Source organism: Chenopodium quinoa, unplaced genomic scaffold (genome assembly GCF_001683475.1).
Source record: "Chenopodium quinoa cultivar QQ74 unplaced genomic scaffold, ASM168347v1, whole genome shotgun sequence".
Classification (NCBI taxonomy): domain Eukaryota; kingdom Viridiplantae; phylum Streptophyta; class Magnoliopsida; order Caryophyllales; family Amaranthaceae; genus Chenopodium; species Chenopodium quinoa.
Window position 1 is genome coordinate 404,343 of NW_018745454.1, and position 22,835 is coordinate 427,177.

Here is a 22,835-nt window from a genome sequence, read left to right on the forward strand (position 1 = left end):
GAGTAGTCTATTCCATATGTCTGAGTGTATCCCTTAGCAACCAGTCGTGCTTTATATCTCTCAATAGTTCCATCTGCTCTGTATTTGATGGAGAATACCCATCTACATCCCACCTTCTTCTTCCCCTTTGGTAAGATGCATTTCTCCCAAGTCTTGTTTTTCTGTAGGGTCTGATACTCTTCTTCCATAGCCTACTTCCATTTTTCATTCTTGACAGCTTCCTCCACATTCTTTGGAATGTCTGCGGAGTATAAAGAGGCATTGAAAGCTATGGCTGTGCTGGATAGATTTTCAGTGCTGATTCTTTCGATTAGGTATCTCGACCGTTGGTCCTCATATTCAGGATCATATCTCCTTGGTGGAACTCCTCTCGTACTTCTAGGAGGTAACTCATACCTGTTTTGTTCACTTTCATTGGAGACAGGATTAATTTCAGGCATATTATAGGAAACAGGAGAGCTTTCAGATGGTACCTCTTTAGATGGATGCTCATTTGGCGGATTTGGTGGAGACCGAAGAGGAAGTGAGACTACTGCTTCTGGGGTAGCATCGGTGGTATTGCCTACTTGTGTTGTAGGATCTGGGTCCACCATTTCTGGATATGTCAGCCAGCTATTCAGCTAAGGTCATCACTCAAATTCTCCCCCTGAGGACTTAGCTGGGTGTAATAGTAAGTTTGTTCAAAGAACTCACAGTCTAAGGTGGTGTAGACCCTTTTTTGAATTGGATCATAACAACGGTACCCTTTTTGATGAACCCCATACCCAATAAAGACACATTTAACTGCCCTAGGTTCGAGCTTATTTCGAGCCCGTTTTGGTAAATGAACATAGACAACGCACCCAAAGACTCGTGGAGGTAAAGAATGGACTGATGGGATGGTGACATGAGAGGATAAGGTGTCGAGAGGTGTTTTGTAGTCAAGTGGTTTACTGGGAAGTCGGTTTGTGAGATAGGTGGATGTAGCAATGGCTTCTGGCCAAAAATAGACCGGGACATGGGATTCTAACATGATAGCTCTGGTTATGTCAAGAAGGGTTCGATTTTTCCGTTCAGCAATCCCATTTTGTTGGGGAGTGTCTGGGCACGTGGTTTGGTGAATCAGACCATGGTCAATAATGAATTGTTCCATATCTAAGGTTATATATTCCCCCCCCATTGTCCGATTGTAAAATTTGTGGGTGAGCATGAAACTGAGTGCATATCATATGATAAAATTTAACAAAGACATCAAACACTTCAGATTTATGTTTTAAGAAATAAACCCAACTCATACGAGTACAATCATCCACAAATAAAACAAAATAAGAATAGTTATGGAACGCAAATTCAGGCGCTGGGCCCCATACATCGGAATAAATCAAAGCAAAAGGTTCAGAGGAATGACTTAAACTAGGATGATAAGTATGTTTATGACTCTTAGCTAAAACACATGCTTCACAGTTCAATGCTACATCAATATTTTTAAATGAGGGAAATAAACGTTTAAGGTAACCAAGAGAGGGGTGACCTAGCCGACGATGCCACATCCAAAGTTGGTTTTCCGGTGATCCATGAGCAAGCAAAGCGTTACCCTGTTGAGCCACCTCATCCACATAGTACAAACCCCCTCGTTCAGTACCACGCCCAATGATTCGTCCTGTTAGAGCATCCTGCACAATACAACCAGAATCCATTAGTAAGACTGTACAATTAAGCTCTTTAGTCAACTGACTCACAGAAAAAAGCTTATGAGTGAGACTGGGAATTAAAAGACAATTATTTAAATGAATGTCCGAGGTAACATCAACGGTCCCAGCCTGGGTAACAGGAATATATTCCCCGTTTGCTGTTTGAATTTGGTTACGATGGGTGGTTTGAGTGTCTTTAATATCTAATGGGTCACACGTCATAGTGTCAGTAGCTCCACAATCAAAAATCCACGGGATAGGTCTATGACAAACGAGGCCAAAAGATTTTTGGTTTAAGCTAGGGGGCTGAGTATTTTCAACTTGGGATCCTATTTTTTGTTTTATTGGGCTAAATTTATTGTGTGGGCTTGGGGCTTTAAGAGGGACGGTTAGAGGGTGAGAGGGGGTGGGTTTTTTGTGGGTTAGGTCTTCTACCGTCCTTGCCTCATCCTTCCCATTTTCAATCCCTCTTTCCATTTTCTGCTCTCTACCTTCCTGACCACCATAATTCTTGGTGGTACTTTTTGCTTCCTCCATGCTTGCGATCTTCTCTGCGCAACCTTCCTTGCCTGAGTTTTTTCCGCCACCATCATTGTCAGATCTACTGGGGGTTGGGCTCGATTTCACGGCAAGATGTGCCTTGCCCGGTCTGGTTCACGTCGACCTTGGTGGCGGCCTTCTTCTTTGTGTATTCCTCCCACCATTCCGGATACCCGATAATTTTGAAGCACCCCTTTTTGGTGTGTTTCGTTCCTCCACAATGGGTACACTTTAGGTGGGATTTGTCTTCTCGCCGGAATGAAGATTCCGACCGGCGATTAGCAACGAGCCCACTTCCAATTTCTGAGGGATTTTGTCCTGGTGATGAAACGCCGGTCATTATCCCGCGACGGGCAATTTCCCGTCTAATGAATGCGTATGCTGCGTCAATTGATGGAAGAGGGTCCTGATTCAGTAAGTCCCTCTTCTCTTTGTCCAGTGAGTCGTTAACACCAGCCAAAAATTGGTATAATCTCTGCCTCTGTATAAATGAATTAAAGAGGGTAATATCTTCTGAGCACTTCATTGGGTTTGGCATTCTCCTATCAATTTCTTTCCAGAGGGTATTCAGTTTACTGAAATACACCTCTAGGTTTTCGCTTCCCTGCTTCAAAGATGCAGCCTTTGTGTTCAGATCAAAGGTCTGTAATTCGTCCCTTCCACTACTGAGTAGGGTTTCAATGCCCTTCCACAGATCTCGAGCATGTTTATAATCTAGGAATTGGTTCACTAGATCTCCATCGATGTTTTCGATGATCCAGGACAGAACCAATGAGTCCCTTTGTGCCCACTGTGCGTACTCCAGATCATCTGGTGGTACGGGGTTGGCAGTGATGTGATTGAGCCTTCCCCGGCCACTAATTGCAATTTGCATCAATTTACACCATTTGGTGTAATTCGTAAAATTCAATTTTTCAGCAACACGCACAGTTTGTGATGTCCCTGATTCAGTGTTTATTGGGTTTTTGTTTAATTTCTGGAACATTTGGAACATTTGTTCCATCTGTTCCATAGAAATCAGTTGGTTGTTGTTGTTGTTGTTTTCCGGTGGTTCCCCCATTTCAAGGTAAGTCTCCGGTATATGATGAGGCTAATTTAGGTTTCGGTTTCCCGAAGATCCGAACCTTACGGCTCTGATACCATATAGAGAATTAAGCAGAATTGTGTTTGCAATTTTCTGTGTGTTTATTGCTGGTGATAGTACAAATATTTATACACAGAAGTATCCTGTAAATTAGGCAACTACTACCAAGGTTACAGCAACTACTACAAAAAAAACAGCCTAAATATTTGCAGAATAAATTGGTCAATATTTAGTCCCTTTAATTAAGGAACTAATTATGGTTATTTCTACAAAAAATCGCCTTATTTGGGGACTTGTAGTCTTCTACTCATATACAAGTATACACACTAGGAAGTTGATGCCTTGAATTATTGATGGCCTTTGCAAATGGTATGGACCGCTCAAATCAATGAGCTACTTCGTATTAACTCTACTTTTGTACTAGAAATCAAAGTGTGGTGATATATGGTTCAATCTAATTTAGATTGTTGTATGTGAAGTCAAGTATCTAGAAGATATTACGAAGTAATATAAATGAGTAAACAACAAAAACTTACGGGCCAAGTTAGGTTAATCAACTTTTTCGAACTGTAATTTAATTCATCCTAGGTTATAGGCAATATAAGGCAAACAAATATCATTATGGTTGTATGTTGGACACTAAAACATAATGTTTAGCTAGCAACTTTGTATACTATATATGTTATGTTCTTTATTGCTGAATTAATCTATATTTATTTTTCCTAAATACAAGTACAAATAAGATGAAAAAACATACTCCGTATAATATTAATTCCGTATATTCAAATTAAAATCAGTAAAGATCATTTATATCATTCCACTATTACTAATCAAATCATTCCCACCGATGATGTAGTTCATATTACATACGTTTCCTCCTTTTAATGGAAAAGTTCAATCACTCACTATTGTGGTTGTGGCTAAATTAATTATTATAGAACATCTATTTTAATAATACAATCTTGTGGTACCTTCTTTTATATTCTTAAGAATAAACATTATAAAATGAGATTGTACATACATATTTTTGATGGTATTAACACTAATTAAATGCACCTGACATATCAATAATGACATGTAAACACTAAAAAAAGATAATGAAAAAAAATGCAAAAGATGGTGGGAGGAAAAAGAGCAAAGTACGGCGTTGATGCCACTTGCTAAAATGGGACCATAATATAAGATTATGTACCTACCATAAATAACCTATGCTAAAGCCACTCGTGTTGTTGGAACGACGTACTCACAGCTAGCTAAGCTATGTAACAACTTACAACTCTCTAAAATAGTCAACCAAGTGTTATGCTAGATAAGCTAGATGCTACTATACATAGATGTAAAGAATCTCGTGAGTTGTGATATCTTCAAGCCATTTGTTTGAGGGTTGGGAGTATGGTCTATAACACTTTTCCTTTCAATTATGAAATGAGATAGATAGGTCATTGATGTAAAAAATTCTTGTCTCGATTCCGCTCCAAAAACACGTATGTGGATTAGAGCGATGAGAGATTGAGAATCGATTAATATGGTATCAGAGTTGAGGTTGGGTCATTATAATTTCGAGCGTCTGTAACTACAAGGACGTAGGTGCACTTATAAGTTTAAAATTTTAATGGAATTGAAACAAAATCATGGGTTAAGAAAATTTTAGGGTAGTATTATTGATAGATACACCATATGTAGGAGCGTTCAGACCCTATGCGAAAAAACTATAAGTTGTTAACTTTGGAGAAGGCGAGCGAGTGAAATAACTTATAAGCTTAAGAATCTAACTATTACCATCAATTAGGTTTAGAATGGAATGTTGTCATGTTCTCAAAGTGAACAACTCTCCTCATTTTAAAGGGTGCATCTCTATTCCATTTACAAAGGCTATATGTATAGATTGAGAGTATCTTTCATAGTATAGAGAAATCTAAGTAAGCATCTCATAACAGAAAGTGAGTAGAACATAAAAGAAATCGGGGAGCAATATATTTTTATAAGGATATATGGAATGGAAAACGATGTTGCACGGCTACTTCCAAATCCTAATTAATGTTAATTATCTGAATTAACACAATAATAATGACAAAATGCATAGTTATTTGTCTTGTAGTGCGTGTACTAAAAAATTGACTCTTATCCTTTCTTTCTTACAGACAATGTTGTTTAGTTACGTGGAGATAATTGGACTTCCCAACTCTCACATTTTTTATTTCTATTACAACTCATTTTGCTTCCTTGCAACCCATCTTTCATTAGCAATCCATAAGTTAACTATTGTTTCTAATTATATGACCCTACCTTTATACCACGAGTAAATACATATAATAACAAAAAGACATGACTTAAAACTTTTAGTGTAAAAAGTCGTAAAGGATAATTGCTATAGGCAGAATATGATTTCACGTTTAAAGTACCACTTTAAAGATTTTAACCTACTAAGCTAACTTGCGTTAGTTGAATAATATAATCGGGTAAGGATGTTGAGCTATCAACTACAAAGTTCTTTGAGTTTTGTTATTCAATCTATTATGGGTTTAACACTAGACCATGCAATAAGAAGCCAACAGCCACCAAGTTAGAATTATATTACATTGTTTATATCTCTAGATTATTATGGACTCAACATTATAATTTTATGAAATCATTTCTTTGGAATTGTATATATAACAGAAATGGATTAGCCAAAAAAAAAAAAAAACATAACCCCAAAAAAAGACAAAAGTAGTCATAACATGATTAGTCTTATGTTAAAAAATGATTAAATTAAAAATCAGATTCATATGAATCGTATTAGTATATATACAAGTATCTCCAAAATGATTGTTTGCCACAACATTATGCCTACCATGCTTTTGATCAAACAAAACTAGTTTATACACATTTCTCTGACATTCACCTAACATAGATATTATTGTGTAATTATTTAATTGATTAGGCAATATATGGCCATAAATAATTAGTTTTAAGAACCCCTAAGCACATTTTTAAGTAATTAGAACTAATATGGTTAAAGATAACATGATTAGGAGACCATAAGACATTATTATATTGACTAATTAAGACGGTCTAAAATGTAGCAATATACATTGAATAGTAATGATCAAAAGTTGGTTGATATCCAAAAAACAAAAGTGTATATTCTTCAATATATACGTTAATTTGAAGGCAAAGAGAATGAATCTAGCAGATTGTAGGAACTAAGAAGGTAGCTCACTAGCTCGTACTTCCCAAACAGCTTCTTATGTACTTTGTTTCTATATTTATACCTTAAAATTATTGTAATCGTATCAAGCAATAATCTTTAACGACTTTAAGTATGTTTCTATAATTAGCAAAGGTTTTTTTTTTGTTCAAAGTACCAAGAATATTTGACAATAATTCCCCTAGTACTCTTTATTCCAAACACACATATTATGTAACTACGAGTTTTATGAATGTAGTGATAGTGTATAATACATAAACCTGGGCTTCAACCATTAGCTTAAACTTTTAGTTGAGTTGGTCCACTAACATAATATCAGAGCCAGCGTGACACAAAAGGTCACGGGTTCGAATCTCCTCAGCCCCTCCTTCAAAGTTGAATTAATTCACACCAGGTATGGGTGGGTATGTGTCCAGCCTAATGATGGAAAACATTTTTCTTCCAAAAAAAGGGAAGCCACATTTTCCTCTCTCCTCCTTACCTCTTTTTTTACTTCCCTCTCATTCATCCTTACGTTTCCACTCTTATTTTTTATTTTTCTTGGACTTTTCTTGTATGCAACCAAACAAAGGAAAACTAATTTGCAATTGTGTTTTTTCCTTGATATGTTTTCTATAAAAACTAATTTTCCATTGAAAATGTTTTACATTAAATCAAACGGGCCCTTAAGTCGTTCAATATACTTAACCAAATGATTCCTTGGTTAAATACAATTATATACTTGAAACTATAAATGTCACGAAGTAAATAGTTAATTTGGTTAAAATTTCATAGAATGATGTCTAAAATTTGAAATCGAAACTCGTAAATATCATTGTCTTTAATAAAATAAAATAAAAAAAATACACACAATCGGGAACACGATTTGGCAACTGCACCCATGATATTAGAAAACAAAGCCCATGTTTAAAGTCCAACAATGCATAGCAAGCCCACAAACTAAGCCGCCACGAGCCCATGTAGAACATGGGCTGATTTAGGATCAAGTCATACCGCATCATAGTGACCCATAAAGCCCATAATAAAGATCCAATTTATTATTGCTTGTTGACATTCTTGTTAAGCTTACCATAGTCCATACTATAAAGTATTCGTAGGCACATGGCAAAGTTTCTGAGTTTCTCTATACTAACTTCCTCTGTTAAAATTTCGTTGCAATATTTATAAATTCTTTATTTACACTCGTTAATTTGATGATTTTTGTTGATTTATATGTTTAGCAAAATATAGTCAAGTGAGATTATGTTAAATGTGTCTTATTAGAATTTTCACAATATTTTAAATAATTAAAGTTGTGCATTGACAAGTATGAAAATCAACAAAGATTATCAATGAAACTTTGCGGCACAATTGTGACATTTTGAATTATGCTTGCAAATCACATGTTTCATATCCACATACCTCTCTACAATTATCTACCTCAGAATGTCTATTCATGTTCGCGTTGGCCACCCTAGTAACAATAAAATTTGGACAAACAAAAAGACTTATTTGTTTGTTATTATCTACTAGTATCTAAATCAAATCACTCCATTTTTTACTTCATTCACATAATTGGAGCCATTGTATTGCCAATAAAATTTCAAGATTTTGAAAATTTTACATGGATAATTATACCAATAAAAATCTTTGTTATCAATAATTTAGGTCAATAGAAGCCTTAGTTTATATACAACATATTTGCAAATTGAAATATAATTAATGTAAACTCTTAATAGGCGGCAAAATTTATTAAAAATGCACACACCAACTTATCAAGTATGCTATACACAATAGATTTATGCCTCTTATATCACTAAAATCAACATCACAAATATTTGGATTGACTAACAATACAAATCCGAATACAATTCTCAATTATGTATGAAAACCTGCTAATTTGTAATTTAGGCATAAAACAATCTTGGTCCTACTAGAAGTCATGGTTAATTAAGTCATTAATATTTATCAATGAATATGGAAGACTATGACTATTTGTATCTAGTGTTGAAATGAGTCACATTATTCAGTAGACCAACTACCACAATATATGAAAAGATCAAGTTGGAAAAAAAATTTAAATATATGTCACTTTTATCAACCGTCAATAACCACCATTAACGGCAATTTCACCGGAGATTTTTTTTTAAAAAAGTACGTACGCTCGTACTTGGCTCAAGTCACCCTATTAAAGGGATCAATTATTTTAAATGGACAAAAGGCCCACAAACATTATTTCGTAATTTAAGTAAGAAAATTTTGCATTAAGAAGTTATTTTATTGCTTAAACTTTTTGTTAACACAGTAAATCATACTTGCTCTGTTCTTTTTTACTTGACCTGTTTCTTTTATCACGCTTGCCAATGCAAAACTTTGATGATCAATAACTTAAATTCTCCATAAGTAAAAATTATAAAAGTTATATATTATGATAGTATTTATTGAGAAGAATCCAAAAAGATCATATATGAATATGTTTTTCCTTACATATTATTCACAAAAGACGGTCAAAGGAGGGTTGGTGAATAGTGTAAAAGTCAAAGCGGGTCAAGTAATAAAGAACGGAGAAAGTATGATTTTACAGTAAATGTTTCACTAATCACTGTTTCAATCGTTCAAAATGTGTTTTGCGTTTAATAAAGATACAAAAGATGATTGGATATGTTGTCAAGAAATCGGGTTCATTGTTTTATTTACCGGTGTTATTGTACTCTTTATAAATTAATTACAAAGATCGGCTTTTAATGACTTTGGTTGTTGGTACAAGGGTCTCTAATATTCATAGTAGTCGTTTATTCTTTTATGTGCTATGTACTCACTAAGTCGTGCACATTTCACGTTAGGTTATATCTATAATTCGCAACATGTGGAGTATCTCTGTATTACTCGCTCTAATTCTTTTATTTATATAAAATTTGAGGTAAAATAGTAGAGAGGAATATATAAGCGAAAATTAAGTACATAGATTTAGACGACTGGTAAGATATAGAAGATACTACGTACTCGTAGCTTTTTGATTAGTCAGTGTTACTATACTTATATGTCTAGGCTATCATAACTTTTAAGACTACGGAGAATTAAATTTTAGATTGCGATATTTCAATAGGTTTCGCTTGTCAATCATTCTATGATGACTTTATATATAATTTTTTTTTTTCAATCCCATCCACTATAACCTATTTTGATAAGTGTCAAGCGAAATAGTATTGCATCATTATTTGGTTACGTAGACTCAACTTCACAATCAAATTAATCGGTTGAAACAAGAGACAACATCCCTCAATTTTTGGCAATTCTGCTATGTACACGAACCATATCCCTATCGTTGGAATTGCCCTAATAACCTTCAAATCTTGCGTCAATTTAAATATTAGTTGTTTGGTTCAAATGCACAATTTGATAGGTAAACGTAAATTATTAGAGGTGTGAAAGGTTCATTTCTAAATCACATCATGTCACACATTTAATTTCTAAGGGTACAAAAATCAATTTGAGTGAAATCAAAAGATTGCGAAAATTATGCAAATTTCATGGAAATGTAAATCAATTTAAGAATATGGTGCACTAAAGTCAAGTCATTAAGATTTACTTTCCATCTTTGCTGCTACAACTATAATTTTATCTTATTATATATGTCATGTTATGCATGTTTAGGGTTTACTTTCTAACATTATATTTTATGTGCACATGCTAGAAAATGAAGCCTTTAGATAGTACAAAAATTAAATAATTAAAAAAATAAATTATCATGCATTATTTTTAATTTTGTGAAAAACTACCTATTATAGTCCAGAATTTGCGAGAAACTACCTATTAAAAAAAATGTTGTAATTGACTACCTAATTTTCGAAAAATGTTATCTTACGCCGGATTATGAAGGAGTTTGACCAAAGTTCTCCGGTGTTGACTTGGTCACGTGACCATCACGTGACACTTAATGACCCTTAACTTTCACCAAGTGTCACGTGACCAAGTCAACGCCGGAGAATTTTGGTCAAACTCATTCATAATCCGGCATAAAGGTAGTAAATTACAACATTTTTAAAAAATTAGGTAGTCAATTACAACATTTTTTTTAATAGGTAGTTTCTCGCAAATTCTTGATTATAATAGGTAGTTTTTCACAAAATTTCTAATTAATGTTTTGATGGTGACTTATACTGATTTTCCACAATTAATGGCTAAATTAAGACGATGACGAAGATCACAATTCTTCCTCACTTCACTATAAATAAGAGTGAGTTTTTAGCAGTTTTATATCACAAAGTTAAGTACTAAATTGTTCATCTTATACTTATTAAATAGCTAAGTAATTAATTAAACTCATCATAATAAATTAATAATGGCTCTTCCTTCTCATTACCGCTTTTCTTTAGTGTTTGTTTTGAATTTTGCTCTTCTTTTTAATAGTTGTCTTTGTTTCAACCCTAAACTTTTGAATGTGTCCAAATATTACCATGACTCTTATTCCAATTGGTCCCCTGCTGGTGCTACTTGGTATGGAAGTCCTGATGGCGCCGGAAGCGATGGTACATTTTTTTTTACTCCTTTTATGGTTCACCATATTCTTTTATTTAATACAGGTTGTCTAACATGTAACCGACCTTTATGAGATAAATAATAAGACGTATAATTTTTATTTTAGTTACAAACTTGTTTAGATTGTTTCGAGGAAAATGCCTAATTCATCAAATTAAATTAATCTTAGACTAAAATAAAACAGATTGATTATTATTGTATTAATAACTATATTATTATGTATATATGTACGTAGGTGGAGCGTGTGGATATACGAATACGGTGGATAAACCTCCGTATTCTGGCATGGTTACAGCAGCTGGATCCTCATTATATAATTTTGGTGACGGATGTGGAGTTTGCTACGAGGTTAGTATAACATTGTTTAAACGTAACTTCTTGATGATTTTATTTATACAAACATGTCGAGTTTAGTTATTTGATTGTAAATTTGAACTACAAGAATCCGTGTTTTTATTGACCCCTTAAAAAAAACCAGTGGATAAATAAATTAAATGTACCACCCATGTTGACTATATGTGTTTGTATATAAGAAAATTGATGGTATACAAATTGTATTTATTTATTTTTTTTGGGTTGACCTAGGTAAAATGTACGGAAAATGAAGCATGTTCGGGAAAACCAGTGACAGTGACGATAACAGATGAATGCCCAGATTGCCCTTCGGACGAACCTCATTTCGATTTGAGTGGAACAGCTTTTGGAGCCATGGCTAAGCCTGGCCAAGCTGAAAAACTACGTGATGCTGGTGTTCTTCACATCCAACACCAAAAGTAAGAAACTACGACGAGTAATTAATTCAATCATGTCACTTTTTGAAAGATTTTCTATACAACGATTGCATAACATACCACATAAGTTGTACAACCATTTCACGACCCCAAAGAATCTAAGACTTTGACTCTTTGAGAGGTTGCGGAACCAATTTAACAGAATAATAATTTTTTTTTGCACCTAACTAAGTAATTAAATTATTAAATATAAATAGATATGGTATATCGTATATAATTATATAGAATTAAATGATTAATTTAGTTTTGAAAATATAATTGGTGCAGGGTAAAATGCAACTATCCGGGAGTAACCGTGGAAGTAAGAGTGGATCCGGGTTCGAACCCGTACTACTTTGCATCAACAATCGAGTATACTGATGGTTTAGGAATTGAAAGTGTGAAATTAAAGCAACAATCAGGTGAATGGATCCCCTTAAAACAATCATGGGGTGCAGTTTGGGAGGTCAATGCAGATAATGGTCTTCATCCTCCTTTGTCTTTGGAATTAATTGAAGCTCAATCTGGAGACACCCTTACCTTAAATAATGTCATCCCTAGGGGCTGGAACCCGGGCCAAACCTATCGCTCTCATGTTAATTTCAATAACTAATTTAATACTCCGTATAATCATACGTGTGTTTATGATTTTCCGAAAATTATAAATTAGGATGATGCAGCCCCGATATATATAAGAGGTGGCTTATATAGTGGTGTGTGTATTGTATGTTGGTTGGATGTAGGTTGTGGAATGGAAATTGTTCCCACCATCCCCTATAATGTTGAATCTATCTAAATATAATGTAAACTTTTACTTTTGTGTACACATTTATATTTTGAAAGTGTGGTCACTAGTCACACTACTTTACTTTGAATATCATTTATCTTTAAGAGAATGTGTGTCATTTGAAAGGGTTATAAAAAGACAAATATAGTTCTTTTAATCTTTTATGTACTTGCACTAATTTTATAATCTTATTAGCAACAATTTATATGGAGCTACATCTCTTATTTAGTAACTAGTTGTAACTTGTAAATACCACAAAGTAAAACTCAAAAAGGTTAAATTAATAGGGGTTTTTTTTTGTTTTTTTGTTTGTTTTTTTTTTTTTTTTTTTTTTTTTTTTTTTTGTAAAAAGGTAAAATACGATGTGATATAAGATGCATCTTCTTGCAAGACCATGTTTAAAATTTATTGAAAACTTTGTATTTTCTTGAAAGGTAAAATATAATGTGAAATTAGTTAATTAGGCACATCTTCTTTTAAGACCGTGTTCAAAATTTTGCATTTACAACTGAACTATGCTAAACAAGGCCTAGTAGGCCTTTTTGGGCCCATTGAATGAAATAAGCCCACTGGGCTTAGTGCACTTTCTCGCAAACTACAAATTTGTAGTCTTTTACTCTCAATCTTGATCCTAAGAGTTCTTAAAGTTTCAGCTAATGGACTTGTCTTTTAACAACTTAAAGTTCAACTATTCAATTTCTTAGTTGAAGTGTTTGGGGTGATACGAAAACTACTCATGATCTACGATCTAATTCTATATTTCTATTGTACTTGTACATCATTTATCCTTTGTATTCCGTATTTCTATACGTATGCTCCGTATTATATTCCAATAAAATGAATGCAAATATGACGGCATGTAAGTATGATTTATAAACATATCACGATTTCCATACATCTTATGTATTATGTATAGGACCATATTAGATTAAGGATAATGTACATATCTGCATTATGTATTAGATTGTCTTGATTTTAAGTACAAATAAAATAAGTTTCAATAAACCCAATACTCTTACAAATATGAACAAAATAATATGTTTGATTACTTAAATTAAACCGAAGATAATACACCCTAAAAACGAACTTGATATGATCGACAAAGTGAAATTAGCCAAATAAAACAAGCGATATACATGGAGAAGCATTAGATTTAATGGTTGTTTTTCTTGACTTGGACTTTAAGGGATATGAATAGACTTTAATCAGTTAAAAGTTTGAACTACTTTAATTTCCCTTTTCTTTTTCTTACTTAAAACAGACTTGCATTTCAATGGATGGACAAACGAAAATTTCTCTCAAAACAGTCAAAATAGCTAGAATTTCCACCCCATAAATAAAAGGAGCTAGCTAGTATTAGTAAAGCATGCAAAAATTAGCACTACTTAATTAATTAAATTAATTATAAGAATAAGCTTGATTTAAAGAACAAGTCTTTCTCCTAAGCTAAGAACTCACACATCCTCCTTACACGTGTCACATACTCTCAACTTCACTCTTTTCCCTTTTCTTTCTCATCCACAATTAACCAACCAACACTTGAACTAAAAACTAGGACTCTTACCTCTATTCTCACCATACAAACATACAACTTCTACTACATTATAATATCATTTCACATCTTATATTATATTTCATGTACATAAATTTTTTATTTAACCATTCATTCATCATATTGTTACTAATCTTCTCTTATGATTGATTATTTTTTTTGAGTTTTAATTTGTTAAGATTGTTTATTGATTTGTTTGTATTTTGTTCATAAAAGAAACTCTAAGGTAATGTCTTTGGTTGTAGAACAACAATCAAATTTCAAACATTTTTGTAGAATTTGCAAGAAAGGATTCATGTGTGGAAGGGCATTGGGAGGTCATATGAGGGCTCATGGAATAGGCGACGAGAGTGGTGTCTTTGATGATGATGATGATCCGGCTAGCGAATGGGAGGAGAAAGGCGGTAGTGGTGGAGGTAACACACCGCCGAGTAATAAGCGTATGTATGCATTAAGAACAAACCCTAATAGGCTAAGAAGTTCTAGAGTTTGTGAAAATTGTGGGAAAGAATTTTTGTCATGGAATACTTTCATAGAACATCATGGTAAATGTAACCCTAATGATGTTGAATCTCCTTTGTCTTCGCCTGAATCCGATGGAGACGACGTTGGTGGGAGCAAGGCCTCCGGATGGTCTAAGAGGAAAAGATCATTTAGGACAAAAGTTGAAAATTATACACCTAATTGCCCTTCTAGCGAGGAGGAAGACCTTGCAAACTGTCTTATGATGTTGTCTAATGCCGCGGTAGACCCTGTGGTAGTGGAGCATCCAGATGAGTCTAGTGCTTCCGCAAGTAAGGAAGAAGAGAGGAGGCATTCATCAATGAGCTTCATAGCTCCATACATGACATCAAGAGGACCACCGCCTTTTGATGTTAAAGCCAAAGGTGTGGCTAGTAATAATACTAACCCTAAAGGCTTGTTCGAGTGTAAGGCATGTGGTAGAACGTTTACTTCTCATCAAGCATTAGGTGGTCATAGGGCTAGTCATAAAAAAGTCAAAGGGTGTTTTGCCGCGAAAATGGATCAAGTTGGTCAAGATTATAGCTATAATGGGGAGGAAGACACTTTAGGAGGCCGTAGTGATCACGAGTTCATGAGACCGGCTAAGTCGTGTACCACGTACCAATTCGAACGTGGTGGATCAAGTTCATCCTTAACAAATATGTCTAAGAGGCCTAAAACTAAATCACATGAATGTTCAATTTGTCATAGAGTCTTTACTTCAGGACAAGCACTAGGAGGTCACAAAAGATGTCATTGGATTACCTCTAATGCTCCGGACACTTCAACTCTAACAAGATTTCAAGAACTTCATGATCAAATCGAGCAAGTTCACGAAAGGCCACCGCCTCCCATCTTCACTCCCCATCTCTCAATCTCCGAGCAAAAAGCATTGGACCTCAACCTCCCCGCCACAAATGACCAAGACATCCTTAAGATCCAAAGAGACCCTAGGAACTCCTTGAGCTTTCGAGTTCCAACCGATATACTCTTACAATCTTGGGGAAGTGTTAATGTAGAAATTAAGCAAGAGAGTCACGTTCATCACCAAGATAAGGGACTTAATTATGAAAATGAGGTCGAAAATGAAAGTGATCATAAGAAGATCACTAACAATATTAGTGTTATTGAGTCTAATATGCCTAATAATGCAGATGATGAGGCAGATAGTAAGGTGAAGTTAGCAAAATTATGTGAACAAGATAATATGAGCACTAATGGTAGCACATCTCCTTGGTTACAAGTAGGGATTGGTCCAAGTAATGCAGTTAAAGCCAGCCCATAAACTATATACTATATATATTTAAGTTTCAATAAAAAAAACACCATAAAATTCATAGAAAAAGAAGGGGAAAAAAGAGAGAAAATATGTTTAGGTATATTATTATGAAATTTATACACTGTAATTAATTTATATATACTCATCAACATCATATAGCAATTTTAGTATATACTATATATTTTTTGATGGGAGTTTGTATGAAGTATGGACTTACCATCCACCAAATATTTGATTATAAAATTCTTGTGAACAATGAAAAATAAGTCAAGAACATCAGTTTTTTAATGTATCAAAGTGTATTTTTATCAGACATTTTATGATTTGTTTGCCTTTTATTTTAAAAAAACATAGTAGTGAACGTATTATACTAGATTAGCTGCTTTAATTTGACAATAATATGAAACATTATTCAAATAAAATAGCCAACTCTTTGTGACAAGTTATCTTCCCTAGACTAAATTAAATTATCTGATTGATTGAATGTATAACATGAGCATATAATATTATTTAAATTCAGTAGTTACGAGTAGTAGTTTTGTATATTATTCCTCGTTGCCAAATAAAAACTAATTGAGCTTAGAGATTAAGAAATTTGATATCTGACATTATGCATCAAATATTAAATGTACCCCATTGTTTTAAATGATTTTAGCTATGCTAAGGCAAGATAAAAGATCAAAATGAAGATAGGTACATGAAAGTGTAAAATGATGGTGTCACGTTAAGTGGCCAATGGACTAGGCTAGCTCGACAACCCAATCCTATAAGTCATGGCTTGACAAGTTATTATTAGTCAGTAGTCGCAATCACCTTACATTTTACCTATTTGATGTTAGTTTAGCAACCATCCAAAGAAAGCTGAAAGTGTCCAAACTATGACCATTATGAACAACAATTGGCCATTAAATTAATTACTAATTGCTCCTAATTAAGCCAGTGGCGGATCCAGGATTTCCGAGATAGTGTGTTACCATCAATTATTGATCATTTGTGAAAGTACAATTTTTTTTTCCATGTCTTGTTCATAATTAATTTCAATCCAAAACTTATATATATAATATATATATATATGTATATATACATACATATATATGTATATATACATATACCAAATTGATTTCAATCCAAAAATAGGACACAAAAATTCATATCACAACCAAATACAGTACTTAAGAATTCAATTTTACAAGTCGAAAATACTACAAATAACATGTTATAAACCAATGGTACAATAAAATTATTATATTGAATTAACTTTATGATTTTTAGTTAATTGATAAGTTTTATGGGGAAATATTAAAATTGGTTGTACAAATATAAGATATAAAAAGGGAAAAAAAATTATTAAAAAATTATACAAAAAAGTGAGATAACTTAAAAGACCAGTTATTAAATATAACTGGTCTCTTTAATGAAAAAGAAAGTAACGCAAAAAAATTGTGAAATGCAATAGCAGCATCAAAGAGACCTCTTATATAAATAACAGGTCTCTTTAATATATAAAAAAACACACCAAGTCTTTTGTAGCAATAGCAGCATCAAAGAGATCTCCTATCTTAATAAGCGGTCTCTTTGATATTGTTTGTTGTTACCACTAGCAGCATCAAAGAGACCCCCTATCTTTAATAAGAGGTCTCTTTGATATTTATTTTTTAAAAAAAATACTGTGTCACCGGACCCACTATGACTAAAGGTGGGTCCGCCGCCCACCCTTTGGATAATAGTCATTAGTCAAAAATCTAATTTACAATAGTCGGTATCTCACGCGCAACAACTTTGTAAATTTCATAAAGCTCTAGTCAATTGTATGTGTGGATACTTTTCATTGATATTTGAGGTTGTTTAATTAGCAGACAACTTGCTAAATAAAATACTAAAGTGTCTAATTTAGTTACTATATATGTTCAACCCTATAAAAACATGTTATTTTGTGCTCCATGCTTCCACATGACTAACAATAACATACTTTACGAATTCATGTTATTATTGTATGTTTTAATCTGACCTGATTCGACTCGACTCATAATTTTGTGACATGAAAACACAGTGATTACGTTAAGAACAGCTAAATTACTAAATTTGGTACAGCAAAAGAGCAGACCTATGAAGCATCATGTTGGAATGGGCTGTGCTGATTTGTGCAGCCCACTGTTTATTATAGTAGAGTTGTTTCCTTCCAACTCATGCAAAGAAGTTCAAATTAATGCTTCTTCTATTTTTAGACAATCATAGGCAATGCTCTACTTGTACTCGGTATATGCTATCCCATTTTGAAGAAAATCTTATACTCCGTAATACAAAGTAAATTAAAAATAGAAAATTACTTCTAAGCATAAGTAAAGGGTAAAGTTTAAACTTTAAATCTGTAACTTCAAAGTCATAATATGAAATTTTCAATTAATATCTCACCACTTGATTATTTGGACCATTTTTAAGTGGTTTAACCAAATAGAAAAAATACCGTAATAAAGTTTAATCAATAAAATATGTGATTTAAAGCATGCGAATTAAATTTGAATTGGACCATTACTTTTAACCAAAAGAAGTACGAGTATTAAAATCAAATACACAATATGTACTTCATGCCAAGTTGTAATTTGTAAACACGATACTATATAGTGCTCTTAAAACTCCAAACAACTACAAGTATATCATATAAACATTTCTTACATATTCCATATTTTTCATTATTAGACTACGACTTCCAACTTAATCTTAGACATTTGATCACGTTCAGTTGGTCTAATCTCCTTAATTATCTACTAATCTATATAATAAAGTGTGAATTGGTCATTTAGTAAGTAATTATCTTAAATTTGCAACAAAATTAAAATAAGTTTGGTACCACTTGCACAACAAATAAGCTGCTCTCCATGTTAGAATTTAAGGACAATCACAAGTAGACTTTTAAGACTTAGTCTATTATTATTTCCCCTTAATATAAAAAGGCAGTTACTCTCGCCCCAAAGAATGCTCCACTAATATTGGGGATTAAGTGGTTACTTTCCCACTTATTTCCTACCCTTCATTTTCCATTATGCTTAGCTAAAAGATCCAATTTTAGAGGGACAAAACCACTTACAAGTAACTACATCTTAATCTTTCCTTCTTGAGAGTGTACAAATCTTCAACCCATCTTTATCTACGAAGTGTTTCGGGTGAAAACAATGGGACCTTGCCGAAGGTCCGCTGAAACGGAGAAGGCTGGATTCGGTCCAAGTTATGTTGGGCCGAAGGTTTCCTGCACAGTAAACACACGTAAACTAGCCTCGGGGGTGTTGCCGAGGAAGGCCCCTCCGATGCTAAAGTCAGTACAATGTGTAAGAAGAGGACACTATGCAAGAGAGTTTGTTGCTTGAGGCTTTGATGGAATATATCAGAATATATCAATGAACATATGAATGAATGAACATATGAATGAACATATGAAATGTATCAATATTGATGGCTTTTATACCTCATCATACATGGAGAGGTTGGGCCTTAGCCCAATTGGCTTGCTTTGTGGGCTGACCTTTGACTTTAGCACAATTGGAGAGTTGAACCTTGACCTTGGGCTTTTAATTGGATCATTTAATGCCTAGGCCCAATTGGACTAAATTGGACCCAAACAACTTGCCCCCCAGACCCGATTTGGAAGGATGACGGGTCGGGTTTGATTTAATTCAGAAAAGGAGGGAAGTAAATGATTTAATTAATCCAAAAATTTGAATTTAAACCGTAATTAATGAGATAACAACGGTTAAGGCGGATGATTGTGGAAGTTGGACGGATAATGGGCAGTTTAATCACAAGATCATGTGTTTAACGGTTACTTAGTGGAGTATTTAAGAGAAATTAAAACGCAGACTCCTCGTATCCCATTCCTGGAGATATAAACAGAGGCGCGTCATCTCTCCTCACTTATTCACCAACACAAACCCGGAATTCACGAGAGAGAAACCAAGAACCCGCATCAAAACTTCGCAAATTCCCCGAGCATTAAGCTTAGAAACTGAGACTTGCCACTACGAACTCGTAAATCGGCAACTTTCGCTTCAGATTAAGGTAAATTCCTTTGATTTCAGTTTATTTTTCTTCGAATTCGAACTCCTTCCCCTTTTCTTTCGACTTTTTTCTTCGAAATAATCAATGGCAAGAGGAGTTAGAGGTAGAGCCCGTGCTCCAAGAAGAGCAAGGCCGATTCCCGATCCTAGGAACAGGATTGGGACCTGGAATGGACAAAGGCCAGAGTCTGACCCTGCTGAAGGGATTAGGGCGACTCCCCTTTCCTCGGCTCCTCCTTAGAGAACGGAGGAGCCGAGCGCTTCTGGACGGGATGATGAAGTTCCCGCTGTCCTTTGGGATATCCTCCCCGGGTTTTCAGAATGGGAGAATGCCGAAGTTGCTTCGTCCATGATAAAGAACCGCCCCTACCCATGGTGGGTGGAGAATGCCGATCAATATCGATTTGCCGAGCAAATTGAGTTGCATTACGGCATTTTTGAAGCTGATGGGTATTGGTGCCGAATGCCCTCGGCATCCGATAGAATCCATCGTCCACCCCCGGGGTATGTGGGGGTGTACACAAGACAGCTTCAGTACGGGCTGAGGTTCCCTTTGGACGTATTCGTCCGAGACTTGCTGATCCATTACAACATCTCTCTATGTCAGTTAACTCCCACCAGCATCCGAAGGGTGATGACATACTTATGGGTCTGCAAGTTCTTCAAGTATGTGCCGAACCTGCACTGCTTCAAAAAGCTCCATCGGCTAGTGCCAAATATTCAAAGTGGGCACGGAAGCCATGGTTCTGGGTGGTACCGGATTGAGTCCCGGCCCCAATACCTAACCATGTGGCCAAACGACTCTTCAGACAAGGACTGGAGAGGTCAATGGATTTGGGTTAGGGCACCCACAGATCCGGGCCACCCTTGCGTCTTCAGCGCTCCCCGGTACCTCGCTGAGCCTGATCCCGAAATGGGAAGTCTAGGTCCCCCCGCAGATAACGGGGCGGATCCGAACCTTGATCAGCAACATATCTTCGGCAAGCTGCCGAACCGGGGGGGCAGTGGCCGAATGCAGCATATCCCGGAGACTTGGCTCCCCGATACGCATTACGTTTTCCAAGAGAACATGCTAGCAGCTGTTGGCCTCAGCCGAAAGTTTAAGGATGGTAAGCTTCTTCGGCTGGGGCCGAGGCTTTTTAATTATCTCTTTTTCTTCTCTCGCTTCGCTTTTTTATGTTGTGCCAACCTATCTGAACTAACCTTTCCCCTTTCCTTTTTCAGAGCGGGACGAGACCAACGTTGGCATTAACTACGCTCGTCTTGGTGTCAACCGAGAACGAGTTGTAACTGAACGGGCCCCGTCTATCACTGAGCCGAGGCATAGGGAAGTTCATCTAGACTCTTCCCACTTCCAAATTGAGGCTGTTGCTCTGTATCAGAGGCAGAAGCCTTGGTGGAAGAAGAGAGACCCCTGGTTTCAGCTGCTGGACGAAGAAGCTGAAGCTGCCCGTACAGCCGAAGAGGTTGCACGGGTTCTCGAAGCTTGCGAAGGAGGAGAAGGGTCCTCCAGAGCTGCTGAAGCAGAAGCTGCAGCTAGAGCAGCTGAAGAAGACGAGGCTTTGCTGAAGACCTCGGTGAGCTTTCAGACTTAACTTTGTCTTTCTTTTTTCTTTTCTTTTTTTTTTTACTCACATTCTTCCTCCCCCCTGTCTGTTACAGTCTGAAGAGAGTAACAGACATAGAGAAGGGAAAGCTCCTGTTCGTCCCGAAGACCAAATACAAGGAGAGTCTTCAGACTCAGATATGGACGAGCAGCCCCTTCAGAAAAGGGGCCGAAGGATGGCCATCATCGGCCCTCATGACTTTCAGCGGAGGCCGATGACCATCGGCGTTGCAATAAGGGAACCCGAGGAAGGCAATGGATTGCCGAGGGTTCCCCGGCCACCACCCCAATCACCTCAAAAGACCCCTCCGCCACCTCCTGAGATGGAGGTGGATCAGAGAACTCCCGAATCTAAGGGAGGGGTCCAAGAAGAAATTAAGGAGAGTGCTGCTGAGCACGAAAACAAGGATGCCGTGATGTCCAGTGCTGAGGGCTTCACGGCAGACATCGCAAGAGAGGTTGAGGCTTTCGTCCTCACCCCTGAAGAAGAGGAGGTCATAGTAATTGACTCCTCTGAGAAGGATGATGCTGAGCCATCCAAAGCTAATCAAGCTCCATCGTCATCCTTCCCTTCCTTCCAGACTCTGCAATCTGGAGAAATGGGTTTCTCGGCCCCCCGAATTCCAATCCCAGACCACATCTGGGACCTCATATGGGGTCAGAACCGAGAAGGAGCTGCAGCCTACTTCGTCGATTTTGCTGGCATGTCCGAAGTAGATAGGGCAAGGATCTGGTCGCTGAAGGCCACTGCTGGGATGGGCGAATCCAGCAGATCAGTTCCTGACCCAGCCAGGTCTAACCAACTGCTGATGATGCAGGTAATTTTCCTTGTCTTCATTTCCTCTGAAATTCAGCTCTATTTTTATTATTATAAATATTTTTTTTTTTTATTTTTTTTTTGTCTTCCTGTTTTCAGTTCGTGCACAATCAGACTCTCACTGTAGAGCTGATAGATACCCTACAAGATAGGGTAGACGCTGCTGTGCACGACAAGAAGGTAGCTGAAGAGGAATTAAAGCTTGCTAAGCTGAAGCAAGCAACAGCTGAAGAGAAGCAGCAGAAGGGTGAGGAGTACGAGAAAAGAGCTGCTGAAGCCCTCAAAACCTTCTGCGACGCTATGGAGAAGGAAGTTTTTCCCCCACTGATGGAAGGGGAAAAATTCCTCCAGGAGCATATGGGAGTGGACGTCTCCAAATTCAAGGTTGCTGTTGAGAGCCGTATTCAGGAAGGAGCTGCTGCACAAGCTGAAGTGCAGCAACGTCTAGAAGCTCTTGAAGCCAGCCGAA

At 35.9% G+C, this 22,835-nt stretch overlaps 2 protein-coding genes across 2 annotated transcripts; both read left to right on the forward strand.

The window, feature by feature from the left end:
- The first annotated feature begins 10,735 nt into the window (after window positions 1-10,735).
- On the forward strand, window positions 10,736-12,816 carry LOC110714111 (putative expansin-B2). Its single transcript, XM_021892584.1, has 4 exons — window positions 10,736-10,992; window positions 11,238-11,350; window positions 11,588-11,775; window positions 12,061-12,816. The coding sequence occupies exons 1-4, from the start codon at window positions 10,806-10,808 to the stop codon at window positions 12,383-12,385; spliced, it is 813 nt and encodes a 270-aa protein (XP_021748276.1). The 5' UTR covers window positions 10,736-10,805; the 3' UTR covers window positions 12,386-12,816.
- A 1,524-nt stretch (window positions 12,817-14,340) lies between these two features.
- On the forward strand, window positions 14,341-15,942 carry LOC110714299 (zinc finger protein ZAT4-like). The gene has a single exon (XM_021892803.1). It carries the CDS (start codon window positions 14,341-14,343, stop codon window positions 15,898-15,900), a length of 1,560 nt encoding a protein of 519 aa, XP_021748495.1. The 3' UTR covers window positions 15,901-15,942.
- Window positions 15,943-22,835: the final 6,893 nt, after the last annotated feature.